This window comes from Salvelinus fontinalis, chromosome 10 (genome assembly GCF_029448725.1).
Source record: "Salvelinus fontinalis isolate EN_2023a chromosome 10, ASM2944872v1, whole genome shotgun sequence".
In the NCBI taxonomy this organism is placed as follows: domain Eukaryota; kingdom Metazoa; phylum Chordata; class Actinopteri; order Salmoniformes; family Salmonidae; genus Salvelinus; species Salvelinus fontinalis.
This window is the reverse complement of record NC_074674.1, coordinates 28,752,606-28,768,754: the sequence shown is the minus strand read 5'-3', so window position 1 is coordinate 28,768,754 and position 16,149 is coordinate 28,752,606. Positions and strand designations below refer to the sequence as shown.

Below are 16,149 nucleotides of genomic sequence, written 5' to 3'. Positions count from 1 at the left end.
ACCCCAAGGCTCAATCCTAGGCCCCACCCTCTTCTCAATTTACATCAACAATATAGCTCAGGCAGTAGGAAGCTCTCTCATCCATTTATATGCAGATGATACAGTCTTATACTCATCTGGCCCCTCCCAGGATATTGTGTTAAATGTTCTACAACAAAGCTTTTTTAGTGTCCAAAAAGCTTTTTCTATCCTTAACCTTGTTCTGAACACCTCCAAAACAAAGGTCATGTGGTTTGGTAAGAAGAATGCCTCTCTCCCCACAGGTGTGATTACTACCTCTGAGGGTTTAGAGCTGGAGGTAGTTACCTCATACAAGTACTTGGGAGTATGGCTAGAAAGTACACTGTCCTTCTCTCAGCACATATCTAGACTTGATTTCCTCTATCGTAATCACTCCTCTTTCAGCCCAGGTGCCAAACTAACCCTGATTCAGATTACCACCCTACCCATGCTAGATTACAGAGACATAATTTGTATAGGTAAGGTAAGGGCAGGTAAGGGTTCTCTCGAACGGCTAGATGTTCTTTACCATTCGGCCATCAGATTTGCCACCAATGCTCCTTATAGGACACATCACTGCCCTCTGTACTCCTCTGTAAACTGGTCATCTCTGTATACCTGTTGCAAGACCCACTGGTTGGATGCTTATTTATAAAACCCTCTTAGGCCTCACTCCCCCCTATCTGAGATATCTACTGCAGCCCTCATCCTCCACATACAACACCTGCTCTGCCAGTCACATTCTGTTAAAGGTCCCCAAAGCGCACACACATCCCTGGGTCTCTCCTCTTTTCAGTTCACTGCAGCTAGCGACTGGAACAAGCTGCAACAAACACTCAAACTGGACAGTTTTATCTCAATCTCTTCATTCAAAGACTCAATCATGGACACTCTTACTGACAGTCGTGGCTACTTTGCGTGATGTATTGTTGTCTCTACCTTCTTGCCCTTTGTGCTGTTGTCTGTGCCCAAAAATGTTAGTACCATGTTTTGTATTGCTACCATGTTGTGTTGCTACCATGTTGTTGTTATGTTGTTACCATGCTGTGTTGTTGTCTTAGGTCTCTCTTTATGTAGTGTTGTGTTGTCTCTCTTGCCATAGTATGTGTTTTGTCCTATATTTACATTTAATTTATTTTACATTTTTAATCCCAGCCCCTGTCCCCGCAGGAGGCCTTTTGGTAGGCCTTCGTTGTCAATAAGAATTTGTTCTTAACTGACTTGCCTAGTTAAATAAAGGTTAAATAAATAACATATAAATAAAAGGTTAACATGACCTTTATGAATTATGATGCATGTATGTGGTTCATGTGTTTTTTTTTATTACATACTGTTTCAAAATTCTAAAAAAGTGACGTTAGTTGATGAAGATTATCTCATAGAACAAAACGTCTCCTACGCCTGTGTTCAACACAGACCTTATTGTCGTCATTTATAACATAAAACTACAAAAACGCCATTAATTTCTACATAGGTTTTATCTAAAGAACCATGACTGAAGTAGAGCCTACAAAAAGACGCCATTAACATATATCTCTATAATGGCACAGATACAAAGATGAGTCCTCTATCTATGTCCATTCCCCCATAACTCCTTGCGCGCTTCTATGTTCACAGATGACCAAAATGGCGGATTTGTCGGTGGGTACTCGATAATCTCAAATTGTTATACAATTACAACGTTTATATGTAGACGTGTGCCCTCGACTTTCATTAATATACATTTTCAAAATATTTTCTTTCGACAGGTCGATGTTATTGAGGGCTGTCGGCTCCCTGTTCTCCGAAAAAATCAGGAAAACGAAGACGAGTGGCGTGAGTGTTGTCTCTTGGCTACCGCTAGTAGTGTAGCTAGCGCTACGCTAGCTGCATAATAAAACAACTGTCATGGCTGAATGTTTGAAAACACAAGCGGCTAGCTACGGCTAGTGGCAGATTGGAAACAAATGCGCTGGTTGTTTTACGGGGATTTAAAAATGCTTTCTACTTGTGTGTGAACGCTAGCTAGTTAGTTAACTACGTATTTTGATAGCGTGTGAATGCTGAAGTTACAGTTAGCTAGTTAACGTTATATTCACATGTGTGCGCTGTTCGTATTTACAATTTAACGTTACCAACGTTAGCTAGATGGCGTACTTGGCTATCTAGCTAGTTTCATACCTAATGTATAAATTGGGACAGCGAAGATGCTCATTGCTTGGATAGGTATCGATATCTGTCATGTCGTGTGATGTTTTTCTTTGCAGCCCTGGCTGAAATTCTCAGTGTGAAAGAGATCCCTGGGAGAAAACTCTACTATGTCCACTATATTGACTGTGAGTAGCCTATGCTTCATGTAATTCAGAGTGAATGTGATTGTGATGTTCTGACATTGCCATCGGTGATCTTCACAGTAGAAGCACATGTACCAGTATGTCTAAATGTGGAAAACATTTGACTAGATGTATAAGTGTTTGTGTCTCTGCTTGTGTTTAAAGTCAACAAGCGTCTGGATGAGTGGGTTACTCCGGAAAGGCTTGACATGAAGAAGCTACAGTTCCCTAAGAAAGAGGCTAAAACACCTACTAAGAACGGGCTTCCGGGTTCACGGCCCAGCTCCCCAGAGAGAGAAGTGGTAAGAGCGGCCGGAACTGGCCCCCAACATCACCCCAGCCGGCCCCCCCAGCCGCAAGCCCAGCAGAAGTCTCTACCCACCAAGACTTCTATACCAGACTTTCAAGTGCTGCAACAACAAGTTCAGGTTTGGCAGTAGTGTCTTAAGCCCAGTCCTGGGAATTGTACCCTGATACTGACAACTAACATTGTCATTGTAACCTAGATGTTTTTAGTTTTTTTGCAGTTGTGCTTAATACTGAGATTTTGGACAGCCATCTTGTTTAAACCTGTACACTAAAGTACAACCTATTTTGGGAATACCATCATTTGGTATATAGTCTTGAAGCTATGATAATTTATTGAAATTAGACAGTTTTAAATTATTTCTAGACCTTTGTTAAATGAAAATGCCACAATTGGTGCTTCATAAATTATTTCAAAGATCTTATAAAATAAAACGTCAAGTGGCTTCATTCAAGATTTCTGGTCTTGGCTCTGTGAGGAGACAGAAGTAGAAAAATTAAGCACCAGGGGATGTATTTCTTCTGTTTTATGATATATACATGCATTTTAGCCCCCCCAAAAAGTGTAACTACGTATTTGTACTCCGATAATGGTTGTTGACCTTTATATGGTCATTCATTTTTTTTTTATATATACACTGGCTTATAAAGTAATTCTCAGGCATGTGCAAACCACATGTTTATTTTCAACTGCTTGAATATATGCTGTCTTGACTGATTATGCTTCTATTACAATATTTAATGGAAAACATGATTAGTTCAGGTGAAAAACACAACTCAATGCTTGTGGAGTTTTGTGTGACTGTCAGTTAATCCCCTTCCTCTCTTCCTTTCTGTTCAAAATCAGAGGAAGAGTCTTGATCTCAACCTTCAGACTGCCACAGCACCTTCCAGAGGCAAAACCCTGCCCACACCGGTACAGCTTCAACTTACCCATTCTACACAGATCCATGATTAACTACTGTTTTGTCCACAAAGTCAGAATGGGTTCATAGCTAAATTTGAATAGTAACAACAACCAAATTTAGACTCGCTCCAGCTATTTTTCAACTTACAGATGTATAATTCTAAAATCAAGGAAAAACATATTGCGAGTAGATCAGTGCTCAGACTGGTCGATCTCCAACACATTCCTAGTCGATCACCAAACATTCTGTTAAAAAAACAACGATCAAGCCTTGCGTTCCTATTATTTTTACTTTTTCCCACACTGATTGCACTAGGTGCACTTGATTCAGCAGCCCTAGCGAAGGTAGAACCTACCGGGTAGGTCCAGAGAGAAATTCAAGTGTACCTATAGGCCTACCGCTGGCCAAACAGAACTCAGATCATGTCTGCACAGTTTCCTCGAGCCATAGTCTAAAAAGAAGCCTCGAACGCACAGCAAAGTTGATACTGTGAGATTTCAAAACTTTTAAAACCTTGACAAGAGAGACGAATACAGCAAAGAGCTGCTGTTTTTGAGTAAGTTGTTGTTCAGCACTGTCAACACTTTTATAAGCCATAATGCGTATTCTCACAACTTCCACTCACGCTACAACCAGCACTGCAGCTGCAATGAATGAGTACAGTAAAGTGTTCCGATAAGCTTGCGTTATTATTAGCGGCTTGTCTTTTTTTAAATTTAAATTGTGGAATATTTCACTTTTTCTGGTCATAGGAGTAACAACATTAATTGGTGCATGAGGCAGAAATAATGCAGTGTGACTTGAGTATTGCCATCAGCTGGAAGACCATGTCCCTTTTCTCAGCAGAGGGAGGGAGAGAGGAGGGAAGGTGAGTCAGGTAAGGCAGCCTCACCGCTCCTCCCTCCCTTTAGATGAACATCAGATGCAGGCCATCAGTCCAGTAAAAAAAAAAAAAAAAGCTAATTATTATGCTCACTCAACTCACTCAACTATCTATTACCAGTGTTTAAATGTAATTTCAAAATGGTCTGGGAAGAGCATTGGTAGGGCAAATGAAGCATAGCCAATATGCGGTGGTAAAGGAATTGGGCCTATAGCACTAACATCATTGCTACAGAACTGTTTTTAATTGGTTAATGTTGCATAGGCTTTAAAAAAATCTGAGTGGTGATCTCGGCTTGCATTTTGACACAAAGATTTGTGACCTCTGGATAATATGTTAATTGATATTGTTGACTGGGTTTTTCCCTCCGGCCCTAGAATATGACTGGTAATGTAAAAGATGGCTATAACACCTTGGTTATGCTTGTGGTGTGGTTGGCATTTGAAATTCCATCAACATAATCTTAAGAGGTTAATTCAATGTCTTGGGCAGACATGAAAAAAACTACTTCCATGTTTCGCCTCTCATACAGAAGAGGAAAGCAGAGTCTGTGTCCCTGGCAACACAGGTGTCCCCGGCAACCCCCGTGCCATCCTTGCCAGGTTTGGCTGAAGCCTCCCAGGTGTCAGTTTACCCTGCTGTGAGGGACACCAACACTTTCAACCTCAAATCTAATGCCCACGATGATCACGAGCAGCTTACCTCACTCACCACGGTACACCAACATTTTATAACTTTGCCCTTCTGTAATGATCAATCTCTAGCCCCCCACTATTAGTGTGTGTCTGTGTTTTGACTTCTTATCCCCTCTTTTCAAATCTTCCCAGAATGGTACTGCCCGTCGCCCCATGCCCAATCAACCAGGCAGGAAGAGGAAGCAGCCCCCCAACTGTGGGGTAACCGATGAGGTATGGAACACTTAAGGGATGATGACCATTTGTTTCTCTAATCGACTCAGTAGTTGCTCTTGTTTCAACTGTAGACCATCTCTTCTCCCATCATTCACATTTATAGATTAACACACTTTAGCATTATACTGGCAGCAACAATGAATTCTTATGTTTTTGGAAATTGCATCAGCTTTTTTAGCTGAAACGCATAAAAAATAAATCAGATTTTCACACGGGATAAAGCACAATAATATCCAGTTAGGGCTAGGGCCCTTACTGCATTGACAAGTCTGAGCCGGGATACTGGACTAGTGTTGACTCTTACTGTCCTTGACCTATATGTTTATCTTTCATGGTTATATGGTTTCAGTTAGACAGTCATCTGTTTCAGAAGCCTGTGCTGGCATCAGGACAAGCACATTTTCAACAATTTTACTTGCAGCATTGTAGTGATCGTGTGAGGAAGCAAAATTGGGTTTTACATAATTATTTGTATGAACTCAGGAATGATCAACTATTGTGATTTATTGCCTTCCCCTTTCCGTTTAATGTTAAGATATCCCTCCCCAAATTAACAAGGAACGAAAGAACAGGTCAATATAATTTATGAAGAAATCTCCATGTTGACCTTTAACCATTGAGTTGTCCTGTATTGGTATAATTAGTATAAACGTGAATAATTTTCCGTCCCTCTTAAATCCGTTTCCAAAATCCTTCTAATCTGCTTGTTTTTCTGCTAGATAATTAAGGTTTTCCAGTATAACAACAGCCCTCGATGTGCCAATGTCTATCTGCCGCCAGGAGAGGTCCGTCTCATTTCCTTCTCATTGCCTGTGTGTCTTTGTTTCTGGAATTATTTTAAAGGTTATGGCCTTCGATCAGACCTTTATTTCATATGAGAGCTATTTCTCAGTCTGGTTTTGTTTAGCTGTAAAAACTGCCTATGTTTAATCAAGGTTCTAACACAATGCATCAGATATGGAATACTATTGTTCTCTTCCCTTTCCTACTATTTTGTATCAGGACTCGCAGGATAGCTCCGATGGCATCCCCTCTGCCCCTCGCATGACCGGCAGTCTGGTGTCGGACCGTAGCCATGACGACATTGTCACGCGTATGAAGAACATTGACTGCATTGAACTGGGCCGCCACAGGCTGAAGCCCTGGTACTTCTCCCCCTACCCACAGGAACTGACCACATTGCCTATTCTCTACCTCTGCGAGTTCTGCCTCAAGTACCTCAAGAGCCTTAAGTGTCTGCAGAGGCATCTGGTGAGATGCTACATAAGAATGTCTCAATGTAATGTGTGTAATACCATCACAAGAGACAGGGTTGATGTGCAGTCATGGTATTGTTTGAGCTACAGAAGACCAGGGGTCAACCAACTAGCTAGGCTGAGCTAAGGGATATAGCTACACTGAGTATACAAAACATGAATGTTCTTTCCATGACATAGACTGACCAGGTGAATCCAGGTGAAAGGTATAATCACTTATTGATGTCACTTGTTAAATCTACTTCAATCAGTGTAGATGAAGGGGAGGAGACAGGTTAAAGATGGATATTTAAGCATCGACACTATTAAGACATGGATTGTGTATGTGTGCCATTCAGAGGGTGAATGGGCAAGACAAAAAAAAATGTAAGTGCCATTGAACGAGGTATGGTAGTAGGCCCCAGGCGCACCGGTTTCTGTCAAGAACTGCAACGCTGGTGGGCTTTTCACGCTCAATAGTTTCCTCTGTGTATCAAGAATGGTCCTCCAGCCAACTTGGCACAACTGTGGAAAGCATTGGTGTCAACATGGGCCAGCATCCACTTGACACCTTGTAGAGTCCATCCCCTGACAAATTGAGGCTGTTCTGAGGGCAAAAGGGGGCACAGCTCAACATTAGAAATGTGTTCCTAATGTTTGGTATACTCCGTGTATATGTCCACTAGGGGCTTGGATACAGATCCACCATGTTTCTGCATGTGAACCCATATTATTCTCCTCTCTCATCTAGACCAAGTGTAATCTTCGGCATCCCCCTGGCAATGAGATCTACCGCAAGGGCACCATCTCCTTTTTTGAAATAGACGGCAGAAAAAACAAAGTGAGTAAAGTCCATGATCCTCCCAGCTGCATGGTTATCCCTTGTTATTCTGAGATTCGTTGAGATTCTCGCTTCACAACTCGTTTCTCCCATGTTTACCAGACATACTCTCAGAATCTGTGTTTACTGGCCAAGTGTTTCCTGGACCACAAGACGCTGTACTATGACACAGACCCCTTCCTCTTCTACGTCATGACAGAGTACGACTCCAAGGGCTTCCACATAGTGGGCTACTTCTCCAAGGTACACTGAACTCCCTTATATCTTGGTATCAGCAGGTAAATATCCACTGCTCACGAATATCAGCAATAATCCTATGAAATAATTCCATAGACATGTTGAAAATACATAAACTTTTTGCAGCTGACTTACCCATGCTTTCTGTGCGCAGGAGAAAGAGTCGACAGAAGATTACAACGTGGCTTGTATCCTCACCTTACCTCCCTACCAGAGGAGAGGCTACGGCAAATTGCTCATTGAGTTCAGTAAGTGACATAACTGACTTTTTAAATATTGGATCTTGGTGTAAATGTGTACAACCATTGTACTTCTACTCCAGTGTCAAAATGATCTGTCGGGGTGTTGAAATGTGGCCATTCGGTATGCTGTAACTAAGGGTCTTATTTCTGTTGGTCTTCAGGTTATGAGCTGTCTAAGGTAGAGGGGAAGACGGGCACACCAGAGAAGCCTCTGTCTGACCTGGGGCTGCTCTCCTACCGCTCCTACTGGTCCCAGACGATCCTGGAGATACTCATGGACCTCAAGCCTGACAACGGAGAGAGGCCTCAGATCACAATCAAGTATGACTCTGTCCTGTTTGTTTTCTTTTATAGCCCAAGTTGCTTCTGTAACCTAATATCACATTGTCTTGTATATTTCCAGTGAGATCAGCGAGATCACCAGTGTGAAGAAAGAGGATGTCATATCTACACTTCAGTACCTAAACCTAATAAACTACTATAAGGTGAGTGATACTAGAGTGCAGGGGACAGCACTTCAGCACTGTACTTTTAGCTGTTAAGGGAACAATCTTGATCAGCATATTTGAACCTCTTCTCTCCCTATGGTTTCTCAGGGCCAGTATATTCTGACTCTTTCAGAGGACATAGTGGAGGGGCATGAGAGAGCAATGCAGAAGCGTCATCTGCCCATCGACCCCAAATGCCTTCACTTCACCCCCAAGGACTGGAGCAAGAGGGGCAAGTGGTAGAACCCTGTCTGGTTCTCCTGGCCCCACTCTCCCTCTTACCACAGACTTTCCTGAAGCAATCAGGATGGAGAGCACCACAGATCTCCTCAGAGGGAGCTTCAATAGATTTATTTTTTCTTTCCCCTAATTGTCATCTGACCCTTTTTGTTGACGATTTAAAAATGAACAAGAACTGTTTATTACCCATGTTTCATCTCATTGTTCTGTCTTTGAACGGTCCTAATTTCAGATTGAGGACTGAAACCCTCGGTTTCTTCACCTTCCTGGCACACTGTTGAAGGCACTCTTGGACTAGTCAGAATATGTGCTCATGTTAGTGAAAATCACTCCGTTATTGTTTTGGATGTAATCCTGGATTTTGACTGCACGTCCAGTTTCATTGATCCAACACACAATGAGAACTACAGATCTAACTGTGCTTGTAATTGTATATACACTATCCTGTTTTATAAATGATTTTTAAAGTGGTGAAGTATGTCAAATGTAATGTGCGAGATGCTCAGTACAGAAAATAAGCCATGTCGAACTGTTACAAGAATGTAAATGTGGATACATGTACAGTTCTGTCGTTCTTTTAAACTTGAATGTAAATGAACATGTTTGGCACTGTGTGTGTCATTTAAGTTAATTACTATTTGCTGTACATTAGTGTGTATTAAGAATTTGTAACGATTGATTCATACTTTCTTTTTGTGTTGTCGCTAATATTTAGTTATTTCCCTTCATATTTAAGTGCAAATTCAACATTGATTTGTTTTCTCAATTGTATTATCTGAACAGTGTATGGGTTTGTAAGTGGTTTAGAGTGGGGGAATGGGTGATTAAAAAAATAAAAAATAATTGGGAACACTGAAAGGTTATAAATCTAACAAACATGAGTTTTATATAAAAGCCTCGAGATGGATTTACACATATCTAATAAACTAGGACACTTTTACTGGGTTTCATGACTTTAATGAGTTCTCAAAGGATCAAATCTGAGTTGCCATCACTGATCTGGAGAAAGAAATAAGGGTTTCTTTACTAAGTTTGACCCTTGCTATTTCCCTATTCGTGGTCATTCCCCTGACTGTCCTCCTCTGTTGCCTGAAAAGGATATCAATACAATGGTTTAGGAGCTGAATCAGAAGCCTTATTCCTTGGCTGTTTACACATTTCCAGGTATCTATGGCTGCAGTTACACAGGCAGCCCAATTAGTTGCAAAAGAGCTGACCTGATTGGTCAAGAGACCAATTTCCTGGTAAAAAGATCAGAATTGGGCTGCCTGTGTACACGCAGCCTTAGGCAGCAGACATCAATTTATATGTACAGTTGAAGTCGGAAGTTTACATACACCTTAGCCAAATACATTTAAACTCAGTTTTTCACAATTCCTGTCATTTAATCCAAGTAAAAATTCCCTGTCTTAGGTCAGTTAGGATCACCACTTTATTTTAAGAATGTGAAATGCCAGAATAATAGTAGAGAGAATGATTTCAGCTTTTATTTCTTTCATCACATTCCCAGTGGGTCAGAAGTTTACATACACTCAATTAGTATTTGGTAGCATTGCCTTTAAATTGTTGAACTTGGGTCAAATGTTTAGGGTAGCCTTCCGCAAGCTTCCCACAATAAGTTGGGTGAATTTTGGCCCATTCCTCCTGACAGAATTGGTGTAACTGAGTCAGGTTTGTAGGCCTTTGATCGCACACGCTTTTTCAATTCTGCCCACACAGTTTCTATAGGATTGAGGTCAGAGCTTAGTGGTGGCCACTCCAATACCTTGACTTTGTTGCCATTTTGCCACAACTTTGGAAGTATGCTTGGGGTCATTGTCCATTTGGAAAACCCATTTGCGACCAAGCTTTAACTTCCTGACTGATGTCTTTAGATGTTGCTTCAATATATCCGCATAATTTTCCAACCTCATTATGCCATCTATTTTGTGAAGTGCACCAGTCCCTCCCGCAGCAAAGCACCCCCACAACATGATGCTGCCACCCCCGTGCTTCACGGTTGGGATGGTGTTCTTCGGCTTGCAAGCCTCCCCCTTTTTCCTCCACACATAATGGTCATTATGGCCAAACAGTTCTATATTTGTTTCATCAGACCAGAGAACATTTCTCCAAAAAAGTGTGATCTTTGTCCCCATGTGCAGTTGCAAACCATAGTCTGACTTTTTTTATGGCGGTTTTGGAGCAGTGGCTTCTTCCTTGCTGAGCGGCCTTTCAGGTTATGTCGATATTGGACTCGTTTTACTGTGGATATAGAGACTTTTGTACCTGTTTCCTCCAGCATCTTCACAAGGTCCTTTGCTGTTGTTCTGGGATTGATTTGCACTTTTCGCACCAAAGTACATTAATCTCTAGGAGACAGAACGCGTCTCCTTCCTGAGCGGTATGACGGCTGCGTGGTCCCATGGTGTTTATACTTGTGTACTATTGTTTGTACAGATGAACGTGGTACCTTCAGGCGTTTGGAAATTGCTCCCGAGGATGAACCAGACTTGTGGTCTATAATTTTTTGTCTGAGGTCTTGGCTGATTTCTTTTGATTTTCCCATAATGTCATCAAAGAGGCACTGAGTTGGAAGGTAGGCCTTGAAATACATCCACAGGTACACCTCCAATTGACTCAAATGATGTCAATTAGCCTATCAGAAGCTTGTAAAGCCATGACATACTTTTCTGGAATTTTCCAAGCTGTTTAAAGGCACAGTCAACTTAGTGTATGTAAACTTCTGACCCACTGGAATTGTGATACAGTGAATTATAAGTGAAATAATCTGTCTGTAAACAATTGTTGGAAAGATTACTTGTGTCATGCAACGACTTCCCAAAACTATAGTTTGTTAACAAGAAATTTGTGGAGTGGTTGAAAAATTTGTTTTAATGACTCCAACCTAAGTGTATGTAAACTTCTGACTTCAACTGTAAGTCATTTAGGTCTTCAATGTTTTGGGATCTCCACTTATTAAACCGGCAAAGGACAAACATGTAACAGCTCCTTTACATTGTGGTGGAATATTTCACTTTCCTCAAGTGAGTAGGTTTGTAAATGTTGCAACAAAGACACTCCAATGCATGTCTGATACTCCTACTATGTTCTTCAAGAGCAAACACCCTTTTAATTGTACATCTTTGATACCAATTGTGATACAATTCCAATGGGTCAGGCGTTTACATACACTAGTTGACTGTTGAAAAACGAGTTTTAATGACTCCAACCTAAGTGTATGTAAACTTCCGACTTCAACTGTAAGTAAAATGGAGCTATGTTGTACTCCACTCCAGAAGTTTCTGTCTACAGAGAGAATGTCTACAGAGAGAAATGCTCTCACCTCAAAGAAGCTGTCAATGAGGCGCTCCAGAACACAGCCCTGGGAGCGGAACGTCTGCTGGTTCTGATCTATGGATGCCAGCAGTCTGAGGTAGCTGGTGATCAGCTCTATCTCCCTATGGACCAGTCATGTTGGGGCTCTTGTTAGATTGCGACTACAGCACATAGACTAGTTTGTAAAATGGCTTGGCAAAACAGGCTTTTCTGTTTGCATTGTGAACCAAATTGACAGCTGGCATTTCTCCTGTTTTGTGTTCGACATACTTTCTTACCTCTTTCCATACTTATTTTCACTATAGGTCAATTTCAGGGCCTCTTCATAGAACTCCTCATCGGTCTGTGGTTCAATGGGCTGGGGCTCTACAGACAGGAGGAGAGGAGACTGGTTCAGTCCTGTCTTTCTGCTGCTTATTGTTTGTATTTTGCCTCACCCACAAGTACATGTGGTAGCCTTTTGAAAAATGTAGGACCGACCGACCGACCGACCAACCAACCTAACTTCTTCATTGACTGCATCTCACTCTCATATATATCCTGGAACTAAAGTAGAACAGAATGCAGTGGTATGTTCAGCAAAATCTACTCCAGTATCTGTCTGTTTTGCCTTGTTGTTTGTCATGGTCGGAATACCTTTTGGATCTTTGACGCCATCCGTCTCTTGATTGTCATCTGGAAGTTGTCGACCAGGACAGCAATGAATAGACTATGCAGAGAAAATTACAATGTACAATTAAAAGGGTGTTTGCTCTTGAAGAACATAGAAGAACATAGTAGGAGTATCAGACATGCATTGGAGTGTCTTTGTTGCAACATTTTCAAACCTACTCACTTGAGGAAAGTGAAGTATTCCACCACAATGTACAGGACAAGGAAGATGATAATATGAGGTGCACCTGTCATTTATAGAAAGTTATTTATAGAAAGTCTTGACCACAAATAGTTACATCATGTGATGATTGATGATGCCCAACTTCTAGACCATGCATGACACACACACTGTAGTGTTCCTCCCTCACCGTTGTCTCGGCTGGTAGAGTAGATGAAAGCCCAGTCATCCAGCGTGAGTAGCTGGAACAGAGTGAAAATTGTCCGAAACATGGTGCCAAAGCGATGCGGGTCAGACTCGTTGAACATCTCTCGGAAAACGGCAGCAAACATGAAGAGGAATGTGAACATGAGGATGATGATGGCCCCCATTGACTGGAGAGACTGGAGACAGGTGGACACGATGGACTGGAGATTTTGGAGAAAGCTGTCAAGGAACGGATGACATGTTACTGAACCATGATGAAAGATATTAGATGTTGATGTATTAATATAGGTTATGTACTTGGGGTGTCAGAGTTCATCCATTGAAGTGCTATCAAAGGAAATCAAACAGAGGGGTGGTCGGTCTGAATAATGAGTTAATGCTGAAAAACACTCATGCATCCTACCGGATGGTACGCAAGACCCGGAACGCTCGGATGGCCCGGACCCCTTTGAAGAGCTTGAGGATGCGGAAGATTGTGGATGCCTGACCTCCACTGAAGTTCCCTGTAGACTCAATGAGTGGCAGCAGGAAGTCAATGAGGCTCATCGTAATGATGAAAAAGTCTGAGACAGGCAGAGAACAGAGGGGAAAAATAGAAATGAGATGAAACAGTAGGAAACTGATCCCAAGCCAATGCAAACAGCTACCTACCCAGGTCATTCCAGGGGTTTTTGAAGTAGAGTCGACCCCAGACAAGCAATTTCAGCACACATTCCATTAAATAGATTGCCAGAAAAGCGGAATCCAAAGCTGAGAAGAACCACCCTGGCATTGGGAAACAAAACAGATGTCATTAACACACTTCAACCCATGCATGAGCTCTTTATGCAGGAGATTAGAGAACTTACTAAAAGTAGATTTTAAAAAGTCAATGTATTTTCCCTGTTTCTCACACCTCCTCTCATAGTCACACTTTCAAATGTCTGGGCCACCAGGGTCCCTGTGTTGAGCACCACCACAAACAGGATGAACTTGTCAAACATGGGGTCTTCTGTGAAGGCCACAATGATCCTGAACAGCTGATGCATCCAGTTCTGCAGAGCACCCCATGCCCTCAGCCAACCTTTTCTAGAGTTTCGCTGCTCCTGGATCCTCCGCTGCTCATCTGAGAGAAAGAGAGGGAGAGGAGATGGGGGAGAGATGGAGGGAGGGTGGATGCACACACCACAGGAGATTGGTGGCACCTTAATTGGGGAGGATGGGCACGTGGTAATGACTGGACGGAATGGGTAGAATGGTTTCAAATACATCAAACATGTTCGACTCTTCTATTTATTCCATTGCAGCCATTACAATGAGTATGTTCTCCTATAGCTCCTCCCATCAGCCTCCTCTAGCACACACATAATTAAAGTGGCCGTTGAGAGCAGTTTGCCACTATGACGATAGTAGTCAGTATACCATACTTCACATACCTTTTTGGATGAGCCTCTTCAACATTTCACCATCTAAGGCCGCACATGTTGAGAACACTCGCTTCTTGTGTGGCTGCTTGGCGGCTACAGATGACTTGTGGTGGCTGGTTGAGCCTGCATAATAGATAACGAATGATGATGCTCATAGACATACAAATACACAGAAGTACAGAGAGATTTGATGACAGTGTGGATCATAAATATTGGATTCTGAAGTCCTTCTTCTATGTAAAAGTAAATCGTTGTGATTGGGCGGGGGGGTCTTGCCCTTTCCAGCCACTGTCTGCCTGTATGATGGTCGATTTTCCATCTTGCACTCCAGGCTAAACACACACTGCAGAGAAGAGTACCAGAGAAGTATAATGAAAACATGTAACATCAAACCTGTAATCTCTTATTGTAACAACCTGTAAAGCTACTGACCACCAAAATGGTCATAGTGGAGAACCTTGAGCACGTTCTGATGGCAGCACAATGATTTATTGTATTGTTAGACTTAGAGGAACTTTAGTTTTCCAAAGGAACATTACTTCATGCCATCACTACTTTATCTTCACAACAATTCCCAGTGTCATTAGCTACAAACACTTCTAATTAAGGCATCTGTCAAATATTCATCAATACAAACAAGTCGCTTAGCATTTACCGGATTGTCTCTGGAAAAATAAAACCTTCGGCATGGAGGAATGGTACAGAATGCCACCGGAATACATCTGTGCGTCATAAGGACTTATTCTCAACGCTTCCTTGACCATTCTATTCCATCCATTCTATTCTATTCTAATCTACTGTGCTATTATTTTTGTTTTTTCTCTCTCTCCACACGGGATGATAACAGTGTAGCTTACAACAATTGTTTCCATTTGATGTGAGAGGATATCTTGCATCAAAAATAAATGAAGGACTCTTCCTTGGCTTGTTATAATAAGTCCTTTCAATTTTAACAATTTCAATTTATTTTGGAATAGTGGTGAAAAAACAGACCGTAGCCTACTTATATTTTGTCCGATTTCTAATACATTTTGAAATAGTAATATGGTTACATTTTGAAATGTAGTTCGTCATTGTAAATAAGAACGTTCTTAACTGTCTTACCTGTATGAATAAAGGTGACACGAATAATTTTTTTAATAGGCTATTCACTACGTTTTATGAAAACAACGATACGTGCATAATTTCGTAAATATAGGCAAAATTGTTATTCCGTATTTTTTTTTACCGTAAGAAATCGAAAACAACATCCTGTCTGTGGAATTTAAGACTGATAACCGTTATCCTACTTCCGGCAGTCACGGAGTACCCCCAACAGTACACATTTTTGATGTGACCCTGGATACCTAATTCAACTTGTCAATTTATCATCAAGCCCTCAATGAGTTGAATCAGGTGAGTTTGTCAGGGGCAACAACCAAAATGTGTGCTGTTGGGGGTACTCGAGGACGTTGGAAAACAGTCCTACTGCACCCTTCCCCTGAAGTTGTACCTAATGACCACTGTCAAGGTCGATGCGTAAAGTTGGAAAAATTCTACATCAAATGGGGACATGGAATAGTCCATGTTTTTTAATAGTCTATTTGCTCTACATAATGAGCATACTTTTAGAATTGGTGTTGGAGATTATATGGTATTGTAACGACCCTGGGTTTATAAGCGCGGAAATCGACCCTGCCGCACGAGCATGCTTTTGCAGTCGATAGCGCGCGGTCGAGACCTGCTCCCTGCCTGTTTCATTGCAGTATGTATGGTAAGTAGATGTTGCAGAAAATGGATCTAACCT

The 16,149-nt window shown here is 41.6% G+C and overlaps 2 protein-coding genes across 8 annotated transcripts; one reads left to right on the top strand and one right to left on the bottom strand.

Annotated features, from left to right (window-relative positions):
• The first annotated feature begins 1,559 nt into the window (after positions 1-1,559).
• LOC129863930 (histone acetyltransferase KAT5-like) lies at positions 1,560-9,543 on the top strand. The gene is made up of 15 exons (XM_055936376.1): positions 1,560-1,641; positions 1,749-1,815; positions 2,247-2,315; positions 2,478-2,740; positions 3,466-3,534; positions 4,942-5,124; positions 5,237-5,317; positions 6,040-6,105; positions 6,323-6,571; positions 7,307-7,396; positions 7,499-7,639; positions 7,788-7,881; positions 8,037-8,196; positions 8,279-8,360; positions 8,472-9,543. Exons 1-15 carry the CDS (start codon positions 1,618-1,620, stop codon positions 8,604-8,606), a joined length of 1,773 nt encoding a protein of 590 aa, XP_055792351.1. The 5' UTR covers positions 1,560-1,617; the 3' UTR covers positions 8,607-9,543.
• Positions 9,539-15,818, bottom strand: LOC129863931 (cation channel sperm-associated protein 1-like). Of its 7 annotated transcripts, none has more exons than XM_055936380.1 (12): positions 15,468-15,818; positions 14,373-14,706; positions 13,853-14,173; positions 13,609-13,722; positions 13,361-13,460; positions 12,941-13,176; positions 12,754-12,817; positions 12,555-12,627; positions 12,419-12,464; positions 12,197-12,284; positions 11,926-12,040; positions 9,539-9,692 (listed from the first exon to the last, which is right to left on the bottom strand). In XM_055936380.1, the coding sequence occupies exons 2-12, from the start codon at positions 14,395-14,397 to the stop codon at positions 9,654-9,656; spliced, it is 1,221 nt and encodes a 406-aa protein (XP_055792355.1). In that variant the 5' UTR covers positions 14,398-14,706; positions 15,468-15,818; the 3' UTR covers positions 9,539-9,653. The 7 variants fall into 7 exon arrangements, with proteins under 7 accessions (XP_055792355.1, XP_055792352.1, XP_055792353.1 ...); XM_055936377.1 differs by having other exon boundaries at positions 13,361-13,520; positions 15,468-15,811; XM_055936378.1 differs by having other exon boundaries at positions 13,361-13,520; positions 15,592-15,811.
• Between the last annotated feature and the right edge of the window lie 331 nt (positions 15,819-16,149).